This window comes from Equus przewalskii, chromosome X (genome assembly GCF_037783145.1).
Source record: "Equus przewalskii isolate Varuska chromosome X, EquPr2, whole genome shotgun sequence".
Lineage (NCBI taxonomy): Eukaryota > Metazoa > Chordata > Mammalia > Perissodactyla > Equidae > Equus > Equus przewalskii.
The window spans coordinates 73,962,970-73,980,589 of NC_091863.1; the positions used below are offsets into that span (position 1 = coordinate 73,962,970).

At 31.9% G+C, this 17,620-nt stretch overlaps 1 protein-coding gene across 8 annotated transcripts in view; it reads left to right on the forward strand.

Moving 5' to 3' along the window:
• Window positions 1-17,620, forward strand: part of PCDH11X (protocadherin 11 X-linked) — a 666,144-nt gene that overhangs the window by 522,813 nt on the left and 125,711 nt on the right. For 4 of the 8 annotated variants that reach the window (XM_070606664.1, XM_070606666.1, XM_070606660.1 and 1 more), the window contains one exon: window positions 11,268-11,291. The exons of the other annotated variants lie outside the window; for them this stretch is intronic. In XM_070606664.1, the coding sequence (XP_070462765.1) occupies window positions 11,268-11,291 (24 nt within the window). The remainder of the gene's footprint in view (window positions 1-11,267; window positions 11,292-17,620) is intronic. 8 annotated transcript variants of the gene reach the window in all.

The window sequence follows — 17,620 nt, forward strand, 5'->3', positions numbered from 1 at the left end:
ATACTTAGACAATGACCCATATAGAATTATAATTATGTTGCATATTTATGGGGACGTCAATATTTATAATAGTATTTGAGATAAACAAGTTCCTCTCCTAAATCTATCTTATAAATGTGACCGGTAATGGTACATCTTATGCAGTATTAAATATTAATTTGGGATTATACATTAATGATATAGACCAAGTGACTTCCTTGATTGCTGTCAATGTAAACTAGTGAAATGACTTAGTTTTCCTGCTGTGTGATAAACATTTCATTTGTTCTCTTGCATCCCACAGAACTGCAGTGTAGAGAAATGACAGCAAATATTATAGTCATGAGTATTCATTCTGAATTTGATCCTAATCAACATTACTTTATGAAAATATAAGAAGGCGAACTCTTGTCTTAATTGTTTGAAGCATAGATGTGGATTGACCTTGCAAAGTACATTAAGTCAGTGGAGGTTACATCCCAAGTAAGCAATGTAGTGGTAGATGTTTGAAAACTGGGTCAGTTATCTTTATAATCGGTAGTCAAATTTAGACACTTAAAAATGCTATCGAATTCAAAAGTCATAAAAATGAAATCCACCCCAACTATTTAGTCAACAGAAGGAAATTCTCTTTCTATTTTATAGTACTAAATAGTATCTTTCAGACATTTTTCTATTGTTTAATAAGTTATTTTTGAATAATCATCTCTGCTGAGACAGTCTACAACGTAGATGTCCTTTGAAAATCGAAGACGACATTTCTTTCACTTGAAATAGTGTTTAAAATATTTACGTTCTTAAAGATAAGGCTTGTAAAGTGATTGCAGGTACCTGCAAATCAGGTGAAATTTATGTGGACTCTAGTCTTTTGACCTTTGCAATATTAACAACGTTTTCAATGATAACCTTTCCTACTTGCAATACATATACATGGATAGAGAGAGAGTTATTAGCTGTTTGATCATATTCTAAATTTTAAAGTACCAATGATAGTTCCATTGAGCTGATGTTCTACGATCTATGTCTGTACTTGCAAGAGAGAATTCGGATCGAATGCCTGTAGGAAAATGCAACCTCACCTGCCCATTTTAAAGCGACTCACGGAGGTTAAACCATTTGGACAGCATACCAATGACAGAATGACGAAACTACTCAAAATTGCTTCATAAGAGGTCTGTACATTAGCATGCCTTCACTGGATACGCATTTCTTAATAGAATACAAGTGCCAGACGGCCTGGGACCATGTTCTTTTTTTCACCGAAGTATTCCTAGTACCTAGGAAGGCCTGAAATATAATAAATAATAAATATTTTTTGGTTAAATGAATGTCAGAGATGACTTATTTGATATTTTATTTTTTTTATTTATTATTTGTTTTTATTTTTTTTTCCTTTTTCTCCCCAAAGCCCCCCGGTACATAGTTGTGTATTCTTCATTGTGGGTTCTTCTAGTTGTGGCATGTGGGACGCCGCCTCAGCGTGGTCTGATGAGCAGTGCCATGTCCGCGCCCAGGACTTGAACCAACGAAACACTGGGCCGCCTGCAGCGGAGCGCGCGAACTTAACCACTCGGCCACGGGGCCAGCCCCTTATTTGATATTTTAGATTTGAGAATTCTGCCCAAACAAAGTAGAGTTGGCAAAAAGTATTCTTCTTTTAAGAGTAAAAATCATGAAGGATGCAGGGTTCCAGAAGCTCTTATTGCTGGAGAACCCATGACTTGGCAAACCAAGGTAGTGATACACAAAGATGTGCATTATAACAGAAATAGGTTATACGAAAGTCCGACAAAAAGACCATTTAGAAAATTTGCCTAGAAAGGGTGAGAAATGGCTTAGATATGGTCATGCACTAAAGACTTGTTTCTTTCATCCTGAGTTTTGGTTTTTTCTTTTTCACTGAGTTGGAATGAGTGTCATAGGATAATTGTGGCATACTGACACTCAAACATCCAACATATTTTCATTCATTCAATAAATACTTATCAAGAGCTGAATAGTGCCAGCCACTATTCTAGGTTATTCTTGGTGTGATCTTTTCCTAAATATACCAGACTACATTAACTTTAAATGAAAAATTTTGACCAAAATTGCAGTGACAGAATTTATCAATAAATTTTTACATGCTCTTGCATGTATTGTATCTTTTTTCCCCCAGAATATGTTTGGGTTTTGGTTATACGTGGCTTATAAATAGTTTCACCTATGTAAAGGATTTGTCCAGAAGTCACATATACTTGTTAATATTTTTAGGTTTAGTGGCACTATGTTTATTTATCAGTATCAGTGCTGCATTTTATTGTATCTTTATGACTCCTCAATCCTTAATTTAGATTATATAATTAATTGTGAATTATATATTCTTTCTAATGTGTCTCATTTAGATTATTTGAACTAAAGAGCAAAGTGATAGTTGGGAATGTTGTGCGTCCATTCCTGAAAGTGTTCATTTTTCAAAATGAAAGGGTTTTGTGATAGGTTTTTCACAGTTTATTGATATGTTATATGGTTTTATATTGAAAAACTGTTATGATGCGCTGTCTTTGGCCCTTTTCAATGTTATTCAATTCACTATTTACAGTAAATACCAAAAGTTTTTAAAAAAAAGAAGATAAAATAATTAGAAATTCATGCATATTTAGTTCAAAACCACATATCAGATTCTTCTTTTAACTTAGTCAACCTATGAGGATAATCTATACTCTAAAAAAAGAAAATCTCTCAGTAGGAAAAAACGCTATTCTTAGATCTTATTTAAATCATATAGTATTCATTATTTAAAATATAAGGATATTTCTCTTTCTCTTGACACGATATCCTAGTATAATATTTCAAACTATAGGGAAAAGATCAGAATAATTGATTGTTTTATTTTGGGAAACACACATTGTGGTTTGGGTATTTAACTTAATTATAAAATTTTTCCTTCAATTTTTACAAACAAAAGTACAGTAGAACTTGAATTTAACTCTATTTTATAAAAACATAAAGTAGAATCATTTCTGGAATTTTTTCAGTGAGTTGTGGCTATGAAAAATGAGTGAACACAGGTAACTTCTCTGCATGAGCCAGTACAAACATAGAAACAGAATAGGAAAGTGCTGCTTCTTAGGTATCAGCAGATCAAGGGACCTGCTTAGAACATTGTAAAGGTCCCTTCTTACACATCTTTGTGTCGTAATGTTTTATCTGAGTGTAATGGGCATCAGAGGACTAGATAGGACTGGCATATATTTTAATCAAATGCCTTAGTTGGTCATGGTTTAGGTTCTCTTAGGCTAAATTTCAGTCAGATGCTTAGCAATACTAATCTACATATTTGACCTAATTTATGTATTGATTTCCCAACCTGACTCACAGAAATATTATCATTTTATGTTTGAGGAAACCTAGCTAAGTAAAGGGAGAGATTAATACTTAGGAATTCAAGTGAATACAGAATCAAATTTATACTGTATGAAAGATTTATATTTCCTTTCTTATTATGTAAAAAGTAGATCTTAGGCAATATTTTATCTTTTAGTGATATGCTCTCCTTTTACAAATACTAAAAATATAATATTTATATTTTGAGCATCCAAAGAGCCATTATCTTGAATCTGTGTCTTTTAATCATGGAGTGCAGATGACTTCTAAGGCAGATAGCATTTGGTTTATTCAAAAAACCTTTTAACATGTCTTCTGCAGTCAGTTAATCTGTCAGACTGATAAAATAAGTCCTTCATACTGCTCCCCCTCTTCCTGTGCATATAAGCTTTTATTTAATTCAGTTTGAAATAGCTTGCTTCTACTTTTCATTTCCTCTTCATGTTTGTGGCACTGTCTTTTATGCTTTGTTCTTCGCTGACATAAAATATTTATCAACATATCATCTAAGAAGATTGGTTCTCCACAGTAGATACCCAGTGTTTCACCACATGGAAAATATCTCTTCTTGTTTATTCTTAAAATCTATAGCCAGATTTGCATATATCGGGTTTATCTATTGATATTTGAAATATAAAACTAAATTGTTCTGTGGATAGCAATTATGCATGGATATTGCCATTAAACACTTGATTTTAAAATAATTTAAATCTAAACTGAAAAAATAATCACACTTCTTTTGGTATCAAGGAAAAAAATTTGGATTTTATTTTATTCTTTAATCATCCTAATGGAAAACTAGGTCTTCTGAGGCATTTACATTTCATTTTTTCTTCAATATAATGTCCCAAAGTGTTAAAACAATAAAACTAGCCTGAGACTATTTTTTTAGAAATGCTGTGTTGTTTCAAGTTTTTAACTCCTTTCTCTAAATGTGAAAATACAACATGTAAATCATCAGTTAGTTCCAAGAATGAAAATTTCTGCCAAATCATGTGTTTGCACTCCGTCACAAAAGTCCCAATAAACTATATATTGGAGAGAAAGAATGTAAAATAGAAAATGAATAAAAAGTCTCCAATTATTTAAAATTATCAGCTTAGTACTACAACTAAACTGGTATTAATTCACTGTGACTACAAGAAATCACAACTTCAGTGAGTGCTAACACAGCATAAGAGATTAAAACATATTCATAAAGAGAATCAAGTCAGATTGCACTTCTAGTACCATACTTTTTCTTCAATCATTTTATCTGCTTAAATATGTGATATGTAAATATTAAGATATACATCATAAAGTAATCAATTTATTTGGAATTTTCTAACTAGTCCATCCATATGCATCCCTCTAAATTGATGCATTGGGAGAAAAAATGCTATCAATAAATAATGTCCACTATACATATTTCTCATTTTGTAGAGAATTTTAAAGTCAAATTAATAGAAAATTGCTTTGGAGAACTATACAATATTTATGACAGTGGAATATAGAATGTTAATGAAAATATTTCATATTTCTTATGGATATTTTAAAATCATGCTTTCATGTACAAAATATATCAACCTCTGCCAAAAATGGAATTAAAGCCTATATTTTTGAAATGGTAGTTATACGATCTATTTCCTTTTCTGGTTTTCTATTACAAATATTATATGTAATATAAAAATGTATAACATATTTATAATATAAATATAGATGTGCATATAGTATATTATAAATATAAACCTTTCTCGAATGAAACCTCTTTATCTCCAAGCTATACCCTAAGTAGTATGCAGAACCTAATATTTTTAGCAAGGCATGTATTCATGCACAAGGACAAAATACTCTATGGACTTCACAAAATTGAATTAAAGAAATGAAATAATAACGTCAAGTGTTTTAGTAAAAGCCATTTCATGGTATCATGTCCTCTAATGCTATACAGAGATTTTTAATTATCTATTTTCTTTATACTACAGCATATTTTCTGTATTAGTTTGTTATGGTGCAAACAGGTTGGTGAAAATGTGAGGGAAAGGTTTCAAAAGCTTTTTAATCTAAACAGTAACTTCTTTTGAAAAGAAAGTTTTTTATATTATAGTACATGTCTCTAGGTATAATTGAGGTTTATCTCTGTTATTTTTCTATGTGCACAACTCATATAGGTTTGTTGACAAGCCAGGCAAAGCTTCTAAAACTGGATAAACTGATTAGAAGAAAATCATATTAAATTTCAGAAGGAAGAGATTAAAAAGCTTAAATCCTTTCGTAGTATACAGATTGTACACTGTTACCTCGGAGGCATGTATTTTTTTCTGCATTAAATCAGACAAAGGAACATGCATTAAAAATCAATTTCTCTATGGACCCAAAGACCAGATACACCACAAAATCCTATTTTAAAAGGGTCTTAATTTAGAATTCATCCACTCAAGAACAGATTGAGTATTAAAAGGTGTGAAATGTTTGAGAGCTGCAATTGTTTCAAACACTTTGGATAGCTTATAGGCAGACTTCAGAAATATTGATTTCTTAGTATTTTCTATGCCAAACTGAAAAAATGGATCCAGTCCTCAAGATTTTGCTTTTGGAATTTCTCAGGATCATTTAAATGTCTGTATCATCAGAAGTGTTTCATACGTTTCTCAAAGTAGTGTACCCAGGGCCTTGGTGGGAACTTTCCATGGGCTATGTAACCATTTATCTTCCCACTTTTGCTTTCATGAAAAGTTCATAGTTCATGTTTCACTTTTCTTGAGTTCCTTTTTGGGAGTCAACACAATCCTTAAGAGAAGGATCTTCTCCCTTAAATAATCAAACAAAACCAGGAGGATTTGAAATTAGCATTTGTACTGTTTAGAACAGTTTTACAATGTGGTTAGTAAAGCCAAATTATCTGGATAAAAATAGGGAACAAAACAATGTGTTCACGTGAGTCTTTTTCTCTAAGGCATCCAGGCCTGTACATCTCAGAATTTCTCTTCTCTTAATTGTAATTGTCAAAAGGAATTATTACGATTGGCTAGATTCACTCTGTGAGGTTTTGAACCGTTTGAAACATTATGGTCAGATTTTGAGAAAGAACTTTTTGCCTTAAATCTTTAGGCAAAAGGAGGAATTGCATTCAAGGTCTCTTCAGGGCCAAGCTAAATTACAAATTACTGTTTTCAGTAGGTATTAACAATTTTTTCTAGGTTTACCAAATTGAGACTTTAATTCTTCGAGTATGCTCTTCTCTTGTTCTCCTCCTGTTAATTGGTGTGTACGTTAGGAAGTAAATATTCATCTAATATTCATCTAAGTGGAAATTTTATAGAAATATACTCTAAAAGCACTGATCTTTTGATACTCCCTGCAATATATGTTTGCCTTTGGCAAATAGAATGCACATATTATTTCCATCTCTTGGAAATTATCCCTAAACAGGAGCATTTCATAGTGTGGGTTCTTTGGTAGAGAAAACATGAATTCTAATTCTACTTCTTCCTCTAATTAGTTGTGTGGATTTTAGACAAGTAATTTCATTTCCTTTTTTTTAAGTTTAGTTTTATTTTTTATTGAGATATAATTGATATATAACACTGTGTAAATTTAAGGCATACAACCTATTTGATACATTCATGTATTACAATATAACTACCACTGTAACTTTAAATAACAAGTCTACCATGTCACATAATTATCATTTCTTTTTTAGGATGAGAAATTTATGATCCAGTCTCTTGGCAATTTTGAAATATATAATACAATATTATTGACTATGTTACTTTTCCGTGCCTTAAATCTCCAGCATTTATTCATTTTCTAGTTGCAAGTTTGTACCCTTTAAGTCATTTCATTTCTGTTGACTTCATTTCCTCATATGTCTCCTGAGGATATTGAATCAGATGACTTTCTAAGGGTTCTGGTCCTTGGCCTGTGAATTTATTTTATTCCAGATAAAATTTAAGTTGTACCTCTGTGCTCTTCGAAGTGCTTGAACACTGTCAACATCGAAAAAAATGACATTTGAAAATACTATCTGTTAAAGTGGTCCCAAAGATATACCCTAAATAAAAGAGCAGAAAATATAGCCAATAGCTTATGGATTAGAAAGACTTTGTGATGAATAGGAAAAATGAGTTTATTTCAGAAATTTAAAAGGATGTACAACTCTAGGCTGTAGAGGAAAAGCAGCCATTTGGTATGGCACAGCATGAGTTTGGTCAACCAAAATTCTACTAATGTAGAAAATGCTAATAGCATACTTAGTGAAAACGTTCCCTTTTAATTTCTAAGGTTTTAGTTACCTCTGTAATAAAGCGAACACTATGATTTTAGTTGTTGTCAGATTTGAAATGAATATTTCTTTGATCCAGTAGTAAACTAACTTTTATAGAAACTTAGGACCTAGAGCGATGTGGATGGAAATTTTATTATACAGAGATGACATATTTATTTTACATTTGCAACATGGCTTTCACCGTAAATAAGATGCTCGTTATATTAATCACCTTGCAGCTCTTGCATTTGTAGCCTTAACCTTTCACACAATTTGAACAGAAAATTTGATTTGAGCTTCACTGTTTTTGTGGTTCAGACTCTACGCAATCTACATAAGTACAATAATGCCACAGCTTATTAGCTTTGCAATCAAACAGGAGATGCACCGGGGTGATTTGAATTATACATCAAGAAGAATTGGAATATTTTTGGCACATTTTGTAGAATGCTCTAAAATTGCATTATTCAAAGAAAACTAGGTATTGGCCTATTAATTTGGCATTACGGTCTTCAAGTACAATGTTTTTTGTTTTTTTCATACTGATTGTGCTATATTCTGTAACCTTGAGTACAAACTCCTGTGTGGCTTGGCATAAGAAAATAAATGAGAAACTTGTTCTCAAAAGTTAGCCCACGATAACTTAGAATATATACTAGGTTTTACGTGATTATTCTTTGTATTAGGAAGCATGATAAACATTGTAATGTACTGAGGTAAGGAGGAGACATAGATGATGTATGAAACAAATATTTTAAGTATTTAAATACTTTTTTACTACTTATATAAACCATTATCCTTCAATTAACTCCAGAGGCAAAGATATCTATTTCCAAATGAACGTCTTTAAAAATGTTTTCAAATTTGATTTACCACCCAAAATGATGACCTTTTCTAATCTCCTTAAAGTAGCTTTATTACATGACTTTAAAAATTATGCAGGATAAAACAACCGCAATTGTTACTACTTTATTGAAGTAAATGGCAATTATAGATTGATGCATGATCCTTGATCAACAGACATTATGCCAACACTATCAATTTTGTAGTGAGCTCTGTTGACTTTAAACTAGTCAAACATTATCTAATTTATCAGTAATTTTTTCACATTCAGCCAGATGTTTCGGGTGTGTCAAGTCCTTAAATATTTGTGTTAGGATTACGAAGGAAATATTACAATATGTTTGTATAAAATAATACAACATGTTTTAGTGTTGTTCTCATGATAAATTTTGGTCATTTTTAAGTGATAAGAGCTGCATATTTTACTATAAAATGTGTGTTTCCTTAATTTAAACTTTGTAGTACAAGAATCCTAGTAATTCCTGTTGTTTTAATTTACTAATTGAGGTATTTATTTGGGTCATAAGTTCTGAAGATAATATAAAAAACTCCAGTGTATTTCAAAGTAGCACTTATACAAACTTAAATTTTTACATTATTATTGCATTTGTGCAAGTAAAAATTATGATAGCTGAACTGTTAATTGTGTTTAAATTTATTAATTAATAAATTTAGTTTAGGAATACTTAATAGCCTGAAAACAATGTTCCTGGAAAATGCGAACTTAACTTGTTAGATATATTCATTTTCTATACTAGTAAAATTACATTTTAAGTTACACATCAATGATATACATAGTCATTCATGATATAACATTTGCTTGGATTAATTAGTAAAAAATTTCATTTCGGTCATAGTGTGTCACACTGGCTATAGTATCTCAAAGGACAGAGACTGTGCTTATCTTGATCTTACAGAAATCTTGAGCAGTGTGGATGCTTCAAAAATATTGATGATAAGCCTTTAAACTTTAAGCAGCAGCTTGAAATTTAGGGATACATTTGGAGATGGACTTTATTTTATGCAAAAAATCTGATAATTATAAAGAATGTATCTATTCTTGTCTGTGTAAGCATCTAAAAGTATATATATTGCTTTGAGGGGGAAAATAGTTCCCTTTTTGGATCATGTTTCCTGTGACGAATTTAAGTATCTCTTCAGAGTTAGTCTTGAAAATTTTATGCAGAGTCTCTGATTGTCCCGAACTTTAAGGAAATTGATCACTATTTGACTCTAGTGGTTTCTAAACCAATTTTCATTTTTCAGCTTGGGAGCTAAATGTCTCCTGGGATAAGTTTTTAAAATGTGTTTGTTTTCTTTTTCACTGTTGTCATGTCACTTGTTTTGCTTCTTTTGTTTATACCTTGAGAAACAAGTCTAGACCCATCACTTTAATTTTATTCTGACCTTTTCAGTTAACAAATTAGAAAGGATTTTGATAACTAAGGTCTAGCCCACACAGAAATCGCAGTCTTAAAAGTGAAGGAAGCATTTTACAACTTCTCTGCTTAAAGCAGCCTTTCTTTTTCACTCCACGATATTTGAAAACTCTACACTTCAATATTACGAGTTGATTATTAATTCCAATAATAAATTAGAATATCGTGTGTGTGTGTGTGTTACTTATCGCTGAAGCAGAACCATTATTTAAGGGGTGGTGGGTTGTGGAATTTTACTTAGAAGATCAATCCTACCTAAAGTGTCTTGTGAAAGCACTGTTTTCTTTCTTGTATATTTCAGCTTGTATTACCATTAAATTACATTGCTTATAGATGAAACACCTTATGATGAAAAATAAATGTGCTGTGTATATGTCAATGACACTTAAAATGTGAAATGCTCTCTCATTAATGCTTATCATTGCATAGAAACTTTACTTTCATCTCCATTTTTCTGTCTCTGACTTATACTCTCTAAACACTTCATGTCTCGTTTCATAATATTCTAATTTTATTCAAAATAGATTTTTAAACAAGTTTAAAATATTTATCTTTAAAGTTTTTATCCTTATACGCATGTTATTAAATACATCAGGAAATCATTTTTAGAGTTGGCCTTAAAATTTTTAAAAAATAAATCTGAAAGATGTTTGTTCAGATCAATGAGTATCCAAGTTTTTATAAACATATAATTATTTTGTTTAAAAATAGACTTTTCTGTTTGTTCTAGGTCGAGCATGTTCTCACAGTCCTTTTGAAAGAAGTCACTTAATAATCAAATGTCTGAATTTACTTATCTGGAAAATAATGATAATAATCTCTAATCTCTCATATTCTAATTGTGAGAAATACTTGTTGTGAAGTAGCTGTGTTATAGAAAAATGTCTTAAACAAGAAAAGAATACTTCTATTAGGTGATTCTCATGTTAGTGCCCCTTGATTTTTAGTTTTTCCCATTACTTTTTTCCATATCAAATTTGGAGGCACAGCAAACCTAAGTTGAAAACAATGTTTTTCCTTATAGTACATTTTGTGTAGGAGGGTCCATGAGAAGAGGCGAAATTTCAATAGACGACTATATTTTGCTATCTTAGGCAGTGAAGCTACAACATCTGCTGAGATTCTGTAAAATAGTGAGTGCAGCAGAAAAGGACCAATCATTACATCCCGAGAGGCCAGCATATAGCATAGGCTTGGTCTGATTTTAGAAAAACATTACAGGAGACCGATTTCATGGGCTATCTGTTGTCTACCTTATCCATCTCAGTCATGACATTCTCTGCAAAATGAGGTTGAAAATATATTGCAATATATTACATTTATTTAGTTAAACTAATATAACGTGTTGGGAATGAGAAAAAATATTGTCTAACTTTATTAAACTCTCTTTTTAGCTTTCATTCCTGGACTAAAGAAAGGTACAGTAGAAATCAACACAAACCATAACCATAGTGCATGTTTCATTCTAAAATGAATTGCTGATTTGTGTTTGTTTTAAGAACTTTTGGCCTTTTCACTTCTCATGAAACATTGCAATTTCAACTGTTTGCTTCAAACACATGTTTAGTATGTTTCAAATGAACTGATATCTCTGAAAGGTATTCCATCAGGTGGCTATCTTGTGTAACTGAATGCTTTTCCCAAGTTATGTGTAATTAATCTTTGGAGAGAAAAATTAACATGACCCTTTAGTCATTTTTTTCACTTACAGTAGTTACTTTCAAATTACCTGTGGATTGAATTATTCATTTTTCTCTTCTGACAGAGTAAGCATATTCAGCATTTTGTCTGAGGAGGCATTAAAAATATAATTCTACTTTTCTATATTTTCATTCAAATTTGGTCTGTAAATTGTATATGTTGTGTACACGCCTAACAAAATAATCCAGTTTACATTCTTTGTGAACTTGTAAATTATATGCATTTTCTTTGAAAAATTATAATGTATATATTACATGTGAATATATACTAAGTTAAGGACGACAGAAAAATTTATTTAAATATGGAGTTTAAGCAATCAGTTAAAATGTATCTAATTTTATTGTGCTGTTAATGTTTTAAAATGCTGCAGGATATTTTGATGTTCTAAATATATTTTTAGTCTCTGTGTATATGCATCCATTTCTTTATTGTCTACTTCATACTTAGGGACAATTCTGTCATATTGTTCCATTGCTATTTAAAATAATAATTTATTTCACTTCATACACTTTTATTTTAAAATGTAGTTTAAAGACCATTGATATTTTGACCAAGAAGAAATAACACTCAAAGAATAAATCTTCCTGAAATCAGTCATAAAAATCTAAATTGTTATGGAAAGAACCTCACCTTTAATCTTTAAATTTGACATGTCATCAATACTCACAGCATGGTTTATTATTTTCTGATATCTTAAATGTTTTTTAAATGTTGCTTTGGTCTTTTTATATTGCACTGGAGTAGTTCTCATGTGACCTTATATAATTACTTCTAATGTCCATGATAAATTTTTAACTATCGTCTAATTAGTGGAATTTCAAGCTAAATATTTTATTCCTCTTGAATATTCAATGTTTATATGGAAAATTCAGGTGAAAGTGGATGAATTGCATGTGCTTTTCATATTGTCTCTTCCCTTCTCATTACTTCTAAGGTAGCCCTTGATGGACACTGTTCAGTGTCTAATAGTTGTGGAGATGCGTTTGCGGTTGTGATACAAAGTCAAGGTGTTTTGATCATAACTATTCAGAGGTATAGTAGAAAGAGCATTTGAACGTGAGTCAGCACATCTTGAGTTCTAATGACAGTATTACATCTAACTAGATGTGTACACTTACCAAGCCGTTTAAACTCAGAGTCTCTACTTACTTCTTTCCCTCATTTTGAAACTTATAGTAATCATATTTATGCTTATGCCTCACAGAGGAGTCATGCTGCTGAAACATGATAATGTAATAGTACTAACAAACAAATCATAAAACCAAGACCAGTTAGTATTTGAGGGTGCACTATGGTCCAGAGCCAGCCCTGGTGGTCTAGTGGTTGAGATTTGGCACTCCCACCTCTGCTGCCTGGGTTTGTTTTCCGGTCAAGGAACCACATCAGCGGTCTGTTGGTTGTCATACTGCGGTGGCTGCATGTTGGTGTGATGCTGAAAGTGATGCCATTGGTATTTTAAATACCAGCAAGATCACCCATGGTGGACAGGTTTCAGTGGAGCTTCCAGTCTAAGACAGACTAGGAAGAAGGGCCTGGCCACTCACTTCTGAAAAACTTGGCCATGAAAACTCTATAAATAGCAGCGGACCATCATCTGTTATAGCACCAGAAGACGGGCGGATGACGCAAGAAGACCAGGCACTCCTGCTCTGCTGTACACAGCATTGCTGGGAGTCAGAATCGACTCGATGGCACTAACAACAAGCTATGTTCTAGACACTGTCCCTAACACTCTACAAATGTTTTTATTTTAATACTTAAAACACTTCTATGTGTAAGTTCTATTATTTTCTCAATTTTTGCAGAGGTGGAAACTGAAGCAAACAATATAAGAATTCATTGGATAATTTCTAAAACAATATACCTGTGTAAGACATTACTATTACTTAGATTTTGAAATTTCATCAGTACACCAATAGGTAATGATCATTGCAATTAAACTTGTACTTTAAGTTTTGCTCTAATTGAATGATATTTATTTAGTATATTCATAATGCAGTTGGGCTCTGACTCCAAGCTGCACTGAAACACCATAGTACCTTTTGTGGTTATATTTTTTGATAATTTTCATACCATATTTTGTATATCTGCTTTCCGTTATCAGCTCATTTGAATAAACTTGCTATTATTTAATTCATATAAAATTTCTCAGGCATATTTCATATAATTAAATGTTAGTACATAAGATGAAAAAGCACTCTGTGACTTTAATTATATATGTATGAAACTAAGATTATTTCATTCACTCAATTTTTTGTTGAAGTCTGATTACCAGAGATGATATTGATTTATTGTCTTAAATACAAAAATATGTGGGCTCTTTCCCTCACAGTAAATTAGATATGTACATGTAAGTTCTTAGTAGTAAGAGAATTTCTTCTACTTCTGGGGGTGCTTTATTTGTCCCCAAGGAAGAAATTGCAAATAAATACTTGTCCATACATTCAGAGCAAATTCTTTTGTATCTTCTTCTGAAGAAAATATACGTTAATAAACATTTATAAATTAATAATTTTCATCAAATTTGTTTGCAAGCCTACTTCCCCTCCTTTTTGGGACATGTTTTAATATAGGGGTGAGAGTTTCAGCTATAATATATCAATTACATTTTCTGTTTTCCTTGAGGTCTAGGGTTTGAGCAGTAGAATGTCAACTGGTTTGTCTACCTGCAGTCATTCGTCTGTTATCCATAGTAATGCTCAGTTATCCAAGCTGACTTTTGGCATATTCTTAGCGTTTTATAAGACAACCCTTACCTCTCTTGCCCTCCGATAATTCTCAAGGATATGTTTTTGGCTAAGTTTCCATATTTATTGTTAATACTCAAAGGTCAGCTGTGGTTTTGGAGTTCATTAGTTAAGACATGAAATGTTGAATGTGAGTTCGGAGAAGCTATTTAGGGATAAGAGTGTGTGGGGGAAGCAGGTTGAGGTGGAAGATTCTAGGAGAGACTGGGAAAATGGACGGTCTCTCAGCCAAAGGAATCATCTCACCTATCTTCATCTAACTACTTAGTTAATAAAACTTTGTGAGCATAAAACATAATTCATCCTGATGTCTAATAGATATAGAGTTTTTTATATGTCCATTAGTAAGGAAAGTAATGTCTTTTCACAAGGTATCATTTGTTTCATGGCCAAGAGTTAGTGAAAATGTATGTGTAAGTTTCCAAATGACAAATTTATAATACAAGCCACAATATTAATCCTTTCATGCTAATTTGGTATTCCCCTAAGTTCTCAGACCAAAAAACTAAATCAACATTCAGTTTTGTTAGCTTTGTTTTAGATTAAAGTCATGTGTTGCTTAACGGCAAGGCTATGTTCTGAGAAATGCATTGTTAGGCGACTTTGTGGTTGTGCAAACATCAGAGTGTACTTACACAAACCTAGATGACATAGCCTACTACACACCTAGGCTATATGGCACTAATCTTATGGGACCACCGTCATATATGTGGTCAGTCATTGACCAAAATGTCATTATGCAGAGCATGACTGTACTAATAGTAGACTCTAGAATGTCCTAGAACAATATTTGTGAAAGGAATTAAGTCTTATGAAGCATTTGGATATTTTAACATCTAAAATTATCTTCTTCAGATAATATATGACAAGTTTATTCTGCCATACTTCTTATATATTATACATTGGCACATGGAGCTAGAAAAACAAGTGCCTTCTGATAACTTTATATTGCTTTTTAATGTTTTTTTCATAAGAAGAAAAAAACCAAATTTGATATTATTTATCACGCAAAAGCAGAGTAAGGGAGAAAACATTAGTATCTTTTTGAGGTTATGCAGTGTTATTAAAGTTAGAAAATGTGTGTGGTACTGCAGTGTTGTCATTCCGATAAAAACTCTTGGCTTAGCTTTGAAACAGTATATAATCTGTGAATAGAAAATGCCGTCTGTAAACTTCAGGTTCTGGATTTATCCTATTTGTCTTTTTTTCAATCCATGTAGGTAAAATAAATTACATTGCTAAGTGACATATTAGTGAGCTGCTTGTTAGCAAAACATGGCTTGAACATTTAAATGAGGTATAAACATGGTAAAGGCTCTAAATATTTATTTCTGCTATAGCCAACAAGAATAATAATCCTCATTTCATAAAGCATAATTTTAATATACATCACTTTTCCATTACATTGTCTTGAAATTGATTTTATTTGAATGATGTGGCAAAAAGATAAAATGTTACATTTCTTTACTTTCACTTGCAGATACCACATCAAGAGATGGGTCTAATATGAGGCAGAATTTTTTGGTTGAAATATAGTTTGCAACTGGGTTTTTCTAGGATACACAAAACAATTGATTATCAAAAAGTCAACTTTCTCATTAGGTAAATTGTCTATCTGAGAATATAGCCCGTGTCTTGAATGTCAAGTGATTTATTATCATTGATTTTAATCAACACTGTCAAAAGGAAATATAATGAGAGACATATGTAATTTAATTATTTTTTCCCAGTTTTATTGAGAAATAGTTGATATACATTACTGTATAAGTTTAAGGCATGCAGCATGATGGTTTGATTTGCATGTATTGTGAAATGATTACCACAATAGGTTTAGCTAACAGCCATCTTCTCACATAGATACAATAAAAGAAAAGTAAGAAGAAATGAATAAAGAAAAAAATTTCTTCTTGTAATGAGAATTCGTAGGATTTACTCTCTTAACGTTCCTGTATATCATATAGCAGTGTTAATTATAGTCATCATGTTGTGCATTACATCCCTAATACTTATAACTAGAAGTTTGTACCTTTTGAGGACCTTCCTCCAATTCTCCCTCCGCTCCACCACTCCCAGCCTCTCTAGTAACCACACGTCTGATCTCTTTTGCTATGATATTGGTTTTTTGTCTATCTCTGACTTATTTCACTTAGGATAGTGCCTTCAAGGTCCATCCATGTTTCCACAAATGGTAGAATGTCCTCATTTTTTATGGCTGAAAAATATTCCATTAAACATATATATATATGACAACTTTTTTATCCATTCATCCAATGATGGACACTTAGGTTGTTTCCGTGTCTTCGCTATTATAAATAATGCTGCTATAATCATGGGGGTGGAGATATCTTTTTGAATTAGTGTTTTCATGACCTTTGGATATATTCCCACAAGTGGAATTTCTAGATCATATAGTAGTTCTATTCTTAATTTTTTGAGGATCTTCCATACTGTTTTCCATAGAGCCTGCACCAATCTACAATACCACTAACAGTGCGCAAGGGTTCCCTTTTCTCCACATCCATGCCAGCATTTGTTATCCTTTGTCTTTTTGATGATGGCCATTCTAATGAGAGTGAGGTGATATCTCATTGAGATTTTAATTTGTATTTCCCTAATGACTATCAATGTGGAACATCTTTTCACATACCCGTTGGTCTTTTGTATATCTTCTTTGGAGAAACGTCTATTCGGGCCCTTAGCCCACTTTTTGATCCATTTATTTGTTTTTTTGCTATTGAGTTGTATGAGTTCTTTATGTTTTGGATATTAAGTCCTCATCAGGTATATGGTTTGCAAAATTTTTTTTCCCATTTCATAGGTTGTCTTTTCACTTTGTTGATGGTCTCTTTTGCTATGCAGAAGCTTTTTAGTTTGCTGTAGTCTCATTTGTTTATTTTTTATTCTTTTGCTTGTGCTTTAGGTGTCAAAGCCAAAAAATCATTACCAAGACCCATGTAAAGGAGCTTTGTTCCTATGTTTTCTTCTAGGAGTTTCATGTCTTACATCCAATTCTTTAATCCATTTTGAGTTAATTTTTGTTAGTGGTATATGATATGGGTCCAATTTCATTCTTTGACAAGTGAATATTCAATTATCCCAGCACTGTTTATTGGATAGAATGTCTTTTCTCCATTGAATATTCTTGGCTCCCTTGTTAAATATTAGTTGACCATATATGCTTGGGTTTCTTTCTGGGCTTTTGAATCTGTTCCATTGGTCTATTTGTCTCTTTTCACACCAATAACAAATTGTTTTGATGACTATAGCTTTATAGGAGATCAGGAAGCATGATACCTCCT